This window comes from Artemia sp. Qi Xiang Cuo, chromosome 8 (assembly GCF_049724085.1).
Source record: "Artemia sp. Qi Xiang Cuo chromosome 8, ASM4972408v1, whole genome shotgun sequence".
Classification (NCBI taxonomy): domain Eukaryota; kingdom Metazoa; phylum Arthropoda; class Branchiopoda; order Anostraca; family Artemiidae; genus Artemia; species Artemia sp. Qi Xiang Cuo.
Window position 1 is genome coordinate 45,592,008 of NC_142801.1, and position 14,085 is coordinate 45,606,092.

At 34.4% G+C, this 14,085-nt stretch overlaps 1 protein-coding gene across 2 annotated transcripts in view; it reads left to right on the forward strand.

Annotated features, from left to right (window-relative positions):
- The window catches only part of capu (formin protein cappuccino), a 380,358-nt gene that overhangs the window by 331,780 nt on the left and 34,493 nt on the right, over window positions 1-14,085 (forward strand). Inside the window, exons 10-13 of one of the 2 annotated variants that reach the window (XM_089093489.1) lie at window positions 2,245-2,949; window positions 6,140-6,239; window positions 6,908-7,049; window positions 12,350-12,499. In XM_089093489.1, coding sequence (XP_088949615.1) covers window positions 2,245-2,949; window positions 6,140-6,239; window positions 6,908-7,049; window positions 12,350-12,499 — 1,097 coding nt within the window. The remainder of the gene's footprint in view (window positions 1-2,244; window positions 2,950-6,139; window positions 6,240-6,907; window positions 7,050-12,349; window positions 12,500-14,085) is intronic. The other variant, XM_089093490.1, reaches the window with a different exon arrangement.

Below are 14,085 nucleotides of genomic sequence, written 5' to 3' on the forward strand. Positions count from 1 at the left end.
TTTTAAAATAGATACGGTGCTAAGCTAGACTGTTGTTATCGCTTGGAGGGGTGTCATCTCGTTTATTTTGTCGCGCTCAATTCCTAACTTCCAATGCTTTGTATCGGACACTAAAGTGATTTTTAGCCGAAAACTCTCTTCTTCTCCCCATTGGAAGTCGTTTTTTTATGATCGATTTCTTGCACAAAGCCCATTTGTCAGCAAAAGCAAAGGTCATTAAATCAAAAATTCACTCTCCCTTAACATATAATCATATTACAAGAAACAGCTTCCTATTAAAAAAAATTACCGATTTTCTACTAGGATTCCTATTTATGCAGTTTTTTCTGTCAATCTGTAGCATTTCAGTTCTGACTACAGGAAAATATCTTTCCGCACTTTTAAATCATTAGTATGCGTTGTTCATTAGTTCTGGGGTATTTCTAATATCCTTTCTACATTCTACAGTAAACTGTTATGGTATATAGTGTTTTTTTTTATGTATAAAATGTAGAAACAATGATGTATATCTAATTTGTGGTTCAAATTAATTGACACACCATACTTTAGCTACTTTTCTTCTTGTATTATTTCTACCACTACTCGGCTTACATAGAAGAAAACAATCTTCCTTTAAGAAGCTTCCTTTAAGAAGCTGAAATGACCCGAATTTTGAGAATATGTCTCCGAAAACGCGCTCTTTTAAACATCAAGCCTAGCAAGATACCAGGGGAGGGGCCTGCTGTCCATGACCTTGCGATTTTTTAATTTTAAGGCTTAGAATTGTAACTTATCTCCCATAAAATCCAAAAATGTTGCATAATTTCTTTTTTTGTTGTCTTCAAAAAGCCGCCCTTCTCCTTAATTAAATCAAAAAAACAAGTTTTTTCAACTGAATGTAAGGAGCAACATTGAAACTTAAAACGAACAGAAATTATTACGTATGCGAGAGGGGTTGCTCCTTCTCAAAACCTCGCTCTTTACGCTAAAGTTTTTTAGTACTTTTAAAAAAAGCTTCTTATTGTTCTAATTAAACGAACAGTGCCTCGGGAGTCGTTCTTAAAGAATTGAGACAGAATTCAAACTCTACCGTAAACAGCGAGGTGTTGAGGAGGAGATACCCCCCTTTTATACCTTAAAAGCCAACGTGTTTCAACTATGCTGAGTAAAATGGCTATCGCAAAATTTTGATCGGACCATTTTGAAAAAAAAGGACGTGGGAGGGGGCCTAGTTGCCCTTTAATTTTTTGGTCACTTAAAAAGGGCACTATAACTTTTAGTTTCCGTTCGAATGAGCCCTCTCATGATATTCTAGGACCACTGGGTCAATACGATCACCCCTGGGAAGAAAAAAAATCAAATTAACATGTATCCGTGATCTTTCTTCTGGCAAAAAGTGCGAAATTCCACGTCTATGCAGATAGCAGCTTGAAACCTCCACAGTAGGATACTCTGATACGCTGAATCTGATGGTGTGATTTTCATCAAGTTTCCATGACTTTTAAGTTTTTTCCCCTTTTTTCGAAAATCAGGCAAATTTTCTCAGGCTCCTTACTTACAGTTCGTTACCACAAACTGTTTGAAAATCCCTGCGTACTTGCCTGCACCAGAACCATTCTCTCCTTATAAAACTCATCCACACTGCACCATCTATTTAGCTTTGTTCATCTACTTGCCATAAGAGTTCTATGGCTCTAGGGTATTTTCATTGAAATTATAATAATCACAACTATCAAACAGTAACTATTTAGCGCTACTATTCTATTATTATTTTAACTATTTTTGTTTTTTTATTACATTATTCTTGCTATTTTGCTTTTACTGCTACCAGTAGAATGAATAGTTGAGCAACCTCTATGCGGCAGTTGGTTGTAATCCTACCCATTGGTTACGGATAGTGTCTACTTTTCAGAGTATTTCAGTTACGATTACTGTTAATTCTCAGTTGTTGATCCTTCAGTTAATTGAATTCTCAGCCAATGAAATTTACTTAAAAAAGATCTTTGATAGATTTACCTTGATTTTTGAATCGAGCTTTTCTGCATGCGAATGTTGAAATATGTCGTAGTCACTTATATATATATATATATATATATATATATATATATATATATATATATATATATATATATATATATATATATATATATATATATATCTTCAGAAATTAAAAAAGAAAAATACCTTATTGTTCTTTACGATGCATACCTAAGCATGTTATAAAATCTTATCTATATATCTATATTTATTTTGCTTTTTCTTTAGCAACTTCTGCTTGCACGTCTTTGCTTGGGAATAGCTCTCCAGTTTCAAAGGTGCCTATACCACCACCATTACCCTCTTCAGATTCGAACCTGCTTGGATCACCAACTTTTGCAGAGCCTAATTCAACAGTAAAACCTCAAAATCACGTACCCCCACCCCCGCCACTGCCAGGATATTCAACACCCCCATTTTTAATTATGTCTTTGGGTCCGTTAGCAACACCTCATCCCCCACCTATGCCACCACCATTGCCCATTTTAGATACTAATCTTGCCGAATTAGCAACATTAACAAAATTGAATTCATCAAATCAGCCACAAAATCATGTTCCACCTCCCCCTCCTTGGGAAAAACCTTCTAATCCTCCTTGTTTAATGAAGTCTTTGGGTCCGTTGGTGCCTTCTACTCCACCACTACTCCCAACTGCTCCTCCTCTTGGAGGCCCCGCGCCTCCAATGGCCCCACCCCCTCCCCCGCCCTTACCGTTTTTACAGTCAACCGAAGCGTCAAAAATACCAGGTCCACCTCCTCCCCCTCTCCCTCCACCATTTCCAAATTTGACAAATCCACCTCCACCACTTCCCTCTGTAAATATGGATCCAGCTTCTTCGTCATTATCGATGGCTCACCACCTCATGGCTCGCAGCTCTTCTAAAATTCCTCTATCAAGACAACCTGCTTCATTTCCTGATTTCGCTGCTTTGGGTAAATTTTGTGTTATTAGTTCCCTGTGGTTCATCTTTGTCCCTATTTGTGATTTATATTGGTCTTTGTCCTTTTTCCTATCTGCTCTCACTGATTGATATTTTGTATCTCTTTTCTGCATATCTTTTTTTAATGTACTCTTTTAAACCATTTTTATTTATTTTGTAATAAAGAGATTAATGGTTGTTTCCCTTTATCCCAACCTATCTTCAAAAATATGCCTGCGTTTAAAATAGGTAGAGTTCTTTAGGTCTCCATTTTCCAATTTATTTGCCAAATTTGTGAATATAGTGAATATAGTATTGTGAATATAGTAGTGAATATAGTATTGTGGTAGTACAGGGAAACTGTAGCTTGCTATTATTGTAGTTTATACTAGTCGAAGATAAAATACCCTTAAGTTAGAACATCTGAACCCATCATCTTCAAACCGCTGTGGCACCCTCGTAGTTTTCTCTATGAGGGAGAGGAGGAGTCTACAAAAAAATCCAAAAGAGAAGGAATGTTTAAAAATGAGTTTTTTTTGCCGGAGGTGTGTCATATATTTACAGGAGAAGTGGTAAATGCCTTGGTTGCAAACCCACTACCCTCCTCCCCATCCAGGGACCAGGGCTTCTGATCATTGAAAATAATCGCTTCCAATTTAAAAATAATGTGCTAAAATAAACTTGGATTAAAATTCAAATTCTTATCCTTTAGAAGAGATGGGCATCTATTTGTGTAGGCCAGAACATTCAATGCCATTGATAATGAATTGTCTTTCAGCGACATTAGATAATGCATAATAAAAGATAAAGTTATAATATTCCCAGATTAACTTTCAAAGCCATATTTTCTTTTCCGTGCTAAAGAGCCCTCAGATTTGTATACCTTTTTTTATTCCTTCATATTTTAGTAGTTTTGAATCAGGTTTTGGTAATCTATCTGTTCATGTTGATGGTGATGGATGATGGTATAACAGTTTTGTCTTTATAAAAGTAGGCTACTTAGATAATTTTACTTGTTTTCTTACTTTGTAATTTACAGGGCCATTCCTAAAGGGCCTATGTTATATTGGTTTGTAAATTAAAGCATATTCCACGAGCACATAGAATGCTTATTCATAAATGATTATTTATTTTAAGATTTATTAATCACTGTCCCGACTCTTGAGTTTTCAAATCTTGAGTTTTCAACCTAGATCTTTTAAATTTTTTTTAACCATCTGGGGTTGTAGGTTGTCCCTTGCAATGTGAGATTTTCTCATATTACTCATAATAAATGGGAGAACATCCTTGTAATTACCACCAAATACAGTTTGAAAGGTAAAATAGCACCTTAGCCTATAAGATCTTATAGTGTGTATTCTGATAACGATAATTATGGGTTTTACTTTTAAATCCCTTTAAACCGCGAAATCAAAGGTAAAATATTTTGAAGTCCTTCATTTTTCTTTCATTTCTTACGTGCTCCGAAATCAATGTAAAAGTTCTTTTTCATCATTTTATGACGTTTCATCGGAGGCAGCATTGTTGAAATAATGATTTATTTATGACGCACAACAAAAAACTGTAAAGAAGTAGAGGAAAGAAAAAAGAAGAAAAAAAAGTCATGGCAAAAATGGAAAAAAAAAACTCAGAGCTTAAAGCAGCATGGAAATTTAAATCATTCATCCAATGAATTCGTCAAAATTAAAGAAGACAAACAAGCATAAAATTTACAATTTTATTACATCGATCTTCAAACCTATGAGATAGACCATCAATTCTTTGGGAAATATCAAAGACAACGTATTGTGGGGAAATACAACTAGTACGAGTTAAAATATGAATATTTAGAAAATACTTGAGAAGTCTGAAAAGTAATGATCGGATTAGTTTTTTAATCAGGGGCGGCGAACAATTGTCAAAAAGATTATAACTGGGGCAAGTACCCCTTGTTTTATTTATATTGTCTTTTATCCCCGCCGAGAAAGACGAATACAGGTATACTCAAAGTTTTAGTGAAGAATGGTGGAGTTGGTGAAACAACTAATTCACCAATACGAATTTTAAAGTTTATGGCCTTTTTAATAAACGATGAAATTGCACGACGCAAGGAAAAATATATAACAAAGAATATGATTTGGAGCTGAAAATATGCTGTATCTACGGGCAATACGGCAGAATAACCTTCCTTGAGTTTAACGCTTTATAACATCTCTGGCTCTCAGACTGATATGTCGCTTGACTGAAAGCTAACTGGCAAATGCGTACAAAATTTAACCAAACTGTCGTTTTGGAATGGACCTTACTATCTGAGTAGGTTTCCCCAAAACTCACCTTCACGGCCAAAATCCTTTTCAAGCTTTAAAATTTCCAATTTATTCTGTTGAATACTCCATTCCACTAGCACCAAAGAGAAAACGAAAGATTACTGTCCTATACACCCTTGTTAAAATGTATGCCTTAATTGTATTGGTTCCTTTTTGTAATATCAATCATCTCACTTTACCTGGTTACCCTGTAATCCGCCTTACTCGTTGTTGTATTTTGTTCGTAAGTAAACGCTCAGTTTCTCTATATGAGTACCCTATATACTACTTTTCTTTGGTCTATTGAATAGCTCAAGCGAGGGTTATAGAACCCACTAAAAACAGAGTTCGCATAAGATAAAGTTCAAGATGTAGGAGAAAGAATTTGCCATAAATAGTACATATCTTCACTTAAAAGAGAACAAACAATTTCATAAGATACCTTTTAGTAAGAGGATTTCGACGAAAGTTCCGGTTGCAACTGGACGAAGAGGATTGACCTTTAAAAGCTAGGTTTTTAGGAATGTAGATTTTATTCTAATACAAATCTACATGCTAAATTACCTGAATATATATATATATATATATATATATATATATATATATATATATATATATATATATATATATATATATATATATATATATATATATATATATATATATATATATATATATATATATATATATATATATATATATATATATATATATATATATATATATATATATATATATATATATATATATATATATATATATATATACATATTTAAGTATTGACAGTAAGTAAGATATTTATTCTGAAGAAGGAAGTTTATCGCCTCCTGGGTTAATTTGAGCTGCAATTTAGGTTTAGTATGAAGCTATAAGAACCAAATATGCTAAGCATTGAATTATTTTTCGATTTTTCCTTAGCTGCTCGTAAATCTAAGATTGTACCAAGGACAGCAATGAAACCTTTGTATTGGACAAGAATTCAGACGCTTGCTGGCTACCCTGGAAACCCTAATGTCAAGTAAGTATCGCATAATTAATTCCAAAAATTTGCATCGGTGGCGTAGCCGTGAGTCTTATTTTTTCGGGAGGGGGGTTCAGTTCATCAAAGAGAGGGGAAGATGCATATAAATTGAATGTATTGGACTGTCATTTATACCCATTTTGGTGGTTTCTGAATCCTCCATCCCCCCTGTTTACGTCTTTTGATCGTTTTTATTTGATGAAATTGTTCTTTTATTTTGCCTTCATAAGCATCATTTGTTATTGTAATGAGTTCATAGGGATAATTTTAGTTTTTTGGATTTGTTATATTCATCACATATCATATTTTTTTCCTCCATTTTTTTTTCGGTGTATTTATTAGTAAGCTAGTATATGCATTCTTGCCTCTCACACTCCCTGAAAAACACATTTTATTTCACCATTTTCATGCTGCTCCTTATTTGTTTTAACTTCTAAAACATTCAAAACTTTTCAGTGACCAAAAAAGGAAGTGATGTCTGTAAAATAAAACAAAAATTTTATTTTCCAGCTCAGTTTTGAATGCAATGATTTTTGAAACCTAAATACAAAACAACACTAGAGGTAGTTCATATCTTTGCCAGTATTAATGACCCCCCTTAATGTTCCGAGAGAGAAGTCAACTGAGGTTTAGTCTAATATTAAACCTCAACACTTTTTTTACAGCAAATATAAAGACTCAATTTGGGAGATCCTAGAAGAAGTAAAGCCTAGTGAGTTGAATGAGTTCGAAGAAAAATTCAGCCGACAATCCACACAGGACAAACCGAAATTAGTCTCGAAGAGTGAAAAGCCTGGGAAGCAGCAGGTATTTACTACTTTCTTGCTATAGTCCTATTTTTCAAGATAATAAAACCCAAACTTAGACGCATTCTAGTTACTTGAGAAATATTAACAAAAGAGAGAATAGCAGCGTATAGTAATAATAATTATGATTTTTTCTGCTCTAAAAGCCCTAGGACTATGGTAATACAAAATGAAAAATTCCGTTCTAGGTAATTCACACTACATAAACCAAAAACGCTTCAACGAATTACAGAAATCTATTTCTGTGCTTCGTTGTTTGTCTGAGGATCTTCCTAACTTTTCAGCATTTACAAAACATTCCTCACTGACTATACTTACCTGCCATCTTTCATCAAACCTACTCTCTCCATGCACTAACTTTCACAACTCCCTCAATTCTTCCCGCTCACACATCAAATGACTTACGCTCTTATCCATGCTTCCACACATAAGGCAAAAGCAAGGACCATCCTACCCTTCCCTCCTCCCTAAATATTATCTTCCTGTCATGGGCGCCCATAAGAAGGGGCAAGGGGAGGGGTGCCAACCCCCCCCCCCCGGCTGAATGACGGTGTCATATATTTGTATTAATTAAAAAAAACTTTTTCCACAGAATAAGTTTTCAAAGAAAAGTAGAGCCCTATTAAGTCAAAAATGGGCAGAAATAAAGTCAAATAAACTTCCAAGCGTAAAACAACCGCAAATCACTATCAACGATTAAATGAAACTCAAAACGAACAGAAATTATAATGAATAGCCTAGTCAAACTCAAAACGAGCAAAAACATATTAAACAAAAACTTCCAGCTCTGGCGTTTTAACGGAAGAAACAAAAGCAAATGTCTATTTTGATGCCATGTTTCACTCTCCTCTTACAATCAGTGTATAAATGAAAATCTATCAAGTGAAAACTATATTAATTGAACCAACAAAAAAGGTCACCTAACCCCTGGTCCATAGCCCCTAATTAAATCTCAGAGGTTAATCCACCAATTCATGAATTATAAATTGAATGGGTCATAGCCCCTGATTAAATCTCAGGTCACCTAACCCCTGGTCCATAGCCCCTAATTAAATCTGAGAGGTTAATCCACCAATTCATGAATTATAAATTGAATGGTTTAGTTTAATTGCTAGTTTAGCTGTAGTCCATTGACTTTTCCTAGCTTTTACCTCATTCTGACCTTTGTTCGCAAGGTTATCATTTGTTTCAGGACAATTATTAAAAACAGTACTGGTTGAATATTTTTATTCGGAATATTCATTAATTAAAGTGTTTACTTATTCTTATTTATTGTTTCACTGCTTTATTAAAATTAAAATCCGTTTTTTCTTGCATAATTTTTGAAATCAATATAAAAAGAAGATCAAGGTTAGGCTTCCAAACACCTTCCTGGGATCTAGATTTGGTGGCAGTGAAAGCTTTACTCACCTAGCTTAACAACTTTCTTGATTTTGTCAACCCCTGAGCTATAAACAAAAACCTAGGCATTTTTATACAGGCTTCATGGGTCCGTCGCAAGTGATAATATGCCGCTAGTTTTGGTAATTACCACGCTATTTACTTTTAATGTGTTTATTATGGCTTCTCTTGAACGCCTCAAGAGATGGATTTTCTGGGATTACCCCTACTGGGAGGCTACTCTAGTTAGTGGGATTAACCCTAATTAGTTTGATTATCTTAATGTGAAATATATACCGTATATTTGTGAAATTTCTTGGGGGTAGTGAGATATCGAAGAATCTTATCAAGGACAAGCGGCTGTTCAGGTTTTAAAATCGACTTAAAATTAGGTCTGTGGCCCAATCTTCTGGATTACACGAATTTTTATATGGGTGTGGGGGGGGGGAATAAAATTATTCGTACTTTTTTCTCAGAAACTCATGTATCAAGAGGCAAATATCTTTTGGGGATAGGATTAAAAACCCTATAATGGTTGAAAAGATTTTAAAAGATGGAAGAGAAATTTTGGGGGAGAGGTGTCAAGGAAGTCCTCTATCTGCACAGTTTAAAAGATGGGAAGGCTATCCTGGGCCAGATCCTAATTTCGTAATTTGAATGAATACATCGAGGACGTATAAACACTGATGAACCCAGACCTCTTGTGACGTCCAAATAGCACAGCCTCAAACGTAGCTCTTTAATTAGGACATGACATATTATGTGTTCCGGAATAAAAGAAACTAAATGCTTTTGGATGTCATTAGTTTATGAAAGTTAAGTTTATAATTTAGTGCCAGGACAATTTGGAGTTTTTCCGAATTGACGCAATACCATTTTTCTATTTCTATTTCAAGTATCTCGATGTCATCTAGCAACGTGAAGATGATTCATGATTTATGGCATGTTTGTTTTAATAGGGTATTTTTATATTTTCATTATGCATTTCTTTCTACTAAAAAGTTTCAAGCTTCTAGCTCGTAACTTTTTATAGTTTCTAATGCCGCACTGGTTAGACTAAGCGTGATTATGAAAATGGGGAGTCAAAACAACAACTGAAGAAGAAAATTTTCAAAATTCCAAGCTATTTCTAGTTTTTCTGACAGTTTTCTTCCAAAAGTATAAAAGAAGAAAAGAGAAAGACTAAATATCATTAGTGAAACAACAATGAAGAATGCATAAGGGAATAGGGAAACTTTCGGAGGCTTTAGATCTCTTTCATTTCTCTCATATTTATAAGAGTGATCTCTTCTGTATTTATATATCTTATTTTCTGTATGCTTCTTATATTTAAACCGAGGAAGCTGTTCACGGATGTGGCAAATTAAGGAAATTTTGGATTTGTGTGAATTTTGATCAGGAAATTCAGAAGTAGATGTGTCAGATTCGATCGTCTGACTCTCCGTTTGTATTCTAGGGTAGAAGAGACATGGGGAGAGGAGGTATCTTTTAAAGCTGGGTTTTCTAGGGATAAAATTAAATGAGCAATTTTATTTAGAGGTAATTTTAGTCCACTTGGGGAAAGAAGAAGGGATTCGGGAAGGGTTAGAATGAAGAGCGGTCTTTACGGTTTTTCAGTTGCTTGGAAATTGGGAGTAGAATTTACTGCAGTTTCTTAAGAAGTGTGAAAAGGTAAGGGATTTGAGAAATGAAATTTTTGAAGTGGAGAAGGGGAAAGAGATATGGTTCAAAAAATTACTGGACAATGGGGATTTTATTAGTGTTACGAATCCGGATTGGTTTATTCCTGCGGACTTGGCCCACCGACAGGATGCTCAACGATTTTTGTGTTTGTATTAGTGTTTTGTAAGTTCTTTCCTTCATATTTTAATCGTTTGGTTTAATTGATTCTTTTAGTTGTTTCTGTATGATGTTTTATTTTGTTCCTTTTATTATTGTAGCCGTGGCCCAGTGGGATTCTTTGTGTCAAATACTGCTATAAAACCTCATAAAATAGTGATAATAATCGATTAGTTCTTTCTACCAAAAGAGAATTTTATGCTGCCAACCTTTAGCTTGTTTTTAATACCTTTTTTTATTACTCCCTTAGTAGTCAAACAGGTGATGAAATTTAACTTCGGACTAACAACTAGTTTTCAATGCGAATTGCTTCATTTGGTTACTGAAGCAGAAAGCTTTCAAACACTGAACAGTTTCATAATTTCTTGCTAAATGTCCTGCTAAGTTTTCGGGCCACAAAGGAAAGGTTTTTGGAAACTAATAATTTACCTAATGAAACTTATCCCGTTTATGTAATTTTCATTTATTTAAGAAGCTGTTATACACATAAGGGAAAAGATGGGTATAAAAAAAATAGCCGCCAAGAAAACGCTTAAAAATACAACAGTAATTTTCAGCATTAATATCAACGAACTTTAATAACTGAATAAGAAGCTAATACTTAAAAATACAACAAATACATAACTGGTTCAGTACGAAGGACCTGATAATTACTGGTAATTACATGGTAAAATCCGGCAATTATAGGACAAGGATAATTACTGTGTCAGCACCAAGGACCAAGGAAGGCTCAACTTGTCCAAGGTTGGAATGTAAAGGTTCACCACTTTAATTTATTTTTTTGGAAAGGAGAAATATTCACCCTTCTGTTTGCAGGTCTGATTGGAGTTGACGTGTTGTACCTATTGTGAATCTCACTTTTTATGTCACTCTTCTTTTCCAATGTTTAGTAGCGCATCAATCTAATCTCTGAATGCAAAAAGCACATTTCACAACTGTAGAATAATTGATAACAAAATACTAAACATAAAAAGTAATGACATCCAAAGCTGAGATGTCTTAACACCGTTGTTTACGCCCATTGATCGGAAAAATATTATTTTCCTAATCGTAGAAAGTGTATCTCAAGAAAATAAAAACCTAACTTTTTTTAAGTATTCTTGTTTCAAATAAATATTACCTTATATGTTGTAATTATGGTTTTGAAATACACAATACTTACTGGAGTTTTTTTTTTATTTAGAGTATATGAAATTTAAGTCACTAATTAGTTTCTTTTTTATTTGTATTAGCAGAAAGAAAAATTGTAGTAATTACAGTAGTACTTATCCAACATGAGATTAATAGACTAACATGAAACTCTATAGGACATAGATAAAAGCATGAAATGGAGAAGAGTACTTTGGCCCCCTTTAAACATGCATATAGAGTACCCTATCTACTCTTAAGACGGATTGGACCCAACCCGTTTTCTCAATTCGCTAATGGGCTCAATTTTATAATATACTATATATTTTAAAAACAAATTTTTCTGACTAGCGATAATGACAAATTTTGTGACGGGTGCCTTCAGGAAGGGGGGGGGAATCAAGGGAAAAAATTTGCACACATAACAAAAAGCATACATGTGCCTTTTCTCACAAATACTTTATATGGGTGTTTGTGATCCTTACTCGAGGTTCCCGCAGGAGCAATATTTGTTTATCATAGAAAATTAGTTTCTGACTTTAGCAATGTTATTTTTTTTTTTTTAGCAATTTATTGAATCGAAAAAAATCAGTTTGACGGACAAAGAAGCAATTTTTCTGTACAGTAACAATAGTCATGGACATTGTTATTCAGAGTTTTTTTTCGAAACTATTGCTATAGCCATTGAGGAGGCATGACTATGTAGATTTCTGCAATTTCAAAGTTTAGGAGTTGGAATTTTTAAGGAGAGGAAATTTTCAGGTTATTCAATGCTATCTTAGTTGCTTCTTAATACCAAACAACCAAATTCCCCATAAACATCCTCCCGGTCGTTACGATGTTTCAATTTTTAACTTTTTTTTATTCTTTTGCAAAGGTCTTATGGATTTTCGATGTCGGGCCTAGGAGAAATTTAGAAGAAAAAAAAAAACACAGAAATTGAATTTTTTCCAGGTTGCTAAGCTTCTCGACCCAAAAAGATCTCAAAATCTTGGCATTTTAATATCTAGTCAACATTTGGAAATTAGCGAAATAGAACAAGCCCTATTGAATTTCGACACAGATATTGTTTCACTGGAAATGCTGAAGAGAATTTATGAAGGTGTAAGTAGTCTATATATCAGCCTATGTGTTTTTAAGCTTTCCTTGCGTAATTGATACAGTTGAATCGCTAAAAGTTTTAATACTAAATAGTGTACGTGAGTGAAGGTAGTAAATCAACGAAAATGTTATGCTCTGTCATTGAGCTGCACTTATTTGTTGCGTTTTTGCTAATAAATAATACCTAAAGTCGAGTGTTAAACAATATTCATTTTAAGTCTTGATGGGCTTAGAATTATTTAAATTCTTCTGCTGGTTAAACTGTCGTATTGTGTACTTTAATATCTCTCAAAATTTTAATATTCATCGTTTTATGAAGCACAGGGACGTTTGTGCAGTATCAAAGAACACAGCTGTAACCAAGACAGTCTTATTGTACTGTAAGAAACATTCTACTTTTGAGTTTTTTTTGTTTTTGTTTTTTCATAGTATAGCTTTATTAACATTAGTTTGATTTTTCATTTTTTTTATTTCAATTTCCTTCTGTTTTCAAGTTGCTATAATTTAGATTTTTTATCTCTCAACTCTGTGGACGCCTTCTTGTATACAGGCAAAATATTCATCTGACTGCTCTCCTTTTCTCTTCCTATTGGCCATACACCAGTTGTTTTTCTTTAAGATTTTTTTCTTTGGATTTGTCATGGTAGGTCAGTTTCGACCTTAGATCTTTTATTTGTTTTGTATAGTGCTTCCGCTATCCCTGAAGATTTCAGCGTTTACCCAAATATCTTCCAAAGAAAATTGGGTGTGCCAAAATCTGCCCGAAAATTAATGTGTCTATTCTGTATGAATCCAAAATAACCTGAAAAAACGTTCACAAATACTAACGAAATATATTTCATGTTAAAGTTTGCGTATTTTTGAACGTTAATTCCGGGAGGATTTTTTGGAAACTAATTTTTATTCGGGGAATCCTCAAAAAATATGAAATACTTCGGAATAGGGCTTATCCTTTTTTTCGTTTTTTTTTGTTCAAAGCCTTAAGGCAAGCGAGTATATCTCATTATAGAGATTACATATTGTCACTAAGTTTCGACGGATTTTAATCGTAGTTTGGTATGCATAACCTTTTTAATATCATGACATGAGGCCAAGTAAGAACTTCCAACAAAATTCGCTGTGTTTCTTATCTTCTCCTTTCCTTTTTTTGGGGGGGGGGAGGGGGTAATTGAACTCGGAATTTTAGAGGAAGGAGACAAACTTCATTTCTCCGGTCTTCAGATTAAAAGTATTTGAAATAATTGTGGTGTCCAAAGTAGAGGTTTTAAGCAGGCATGTAGAAACGAGGAGCGCGTTTGCGCGTTTTCTCACGGGTCTTAACTAGACCCCGGCGCCGCGCCGCGCCGGTCGAACGCCGCCGAAGTGTCCTAACGCCGCCGGCGCACCGCAGGCACGCCGCCGCCGGCAGAGGCGGCGGCGTTCGGTCGACTTTAAATTAATTTTGCGGCAATTCTTTATTGCGTCAACCGCAAAGTGGGAGCTTGTCCTTCTCGTGTGGTTTAGTATTTTGATTTTCCTGAGTAGAAATCAAGCAGGGCTTACGCTATCCCCGAGTTTTCGGGTATTTCCCCGAAAATCTATGCGTCAGC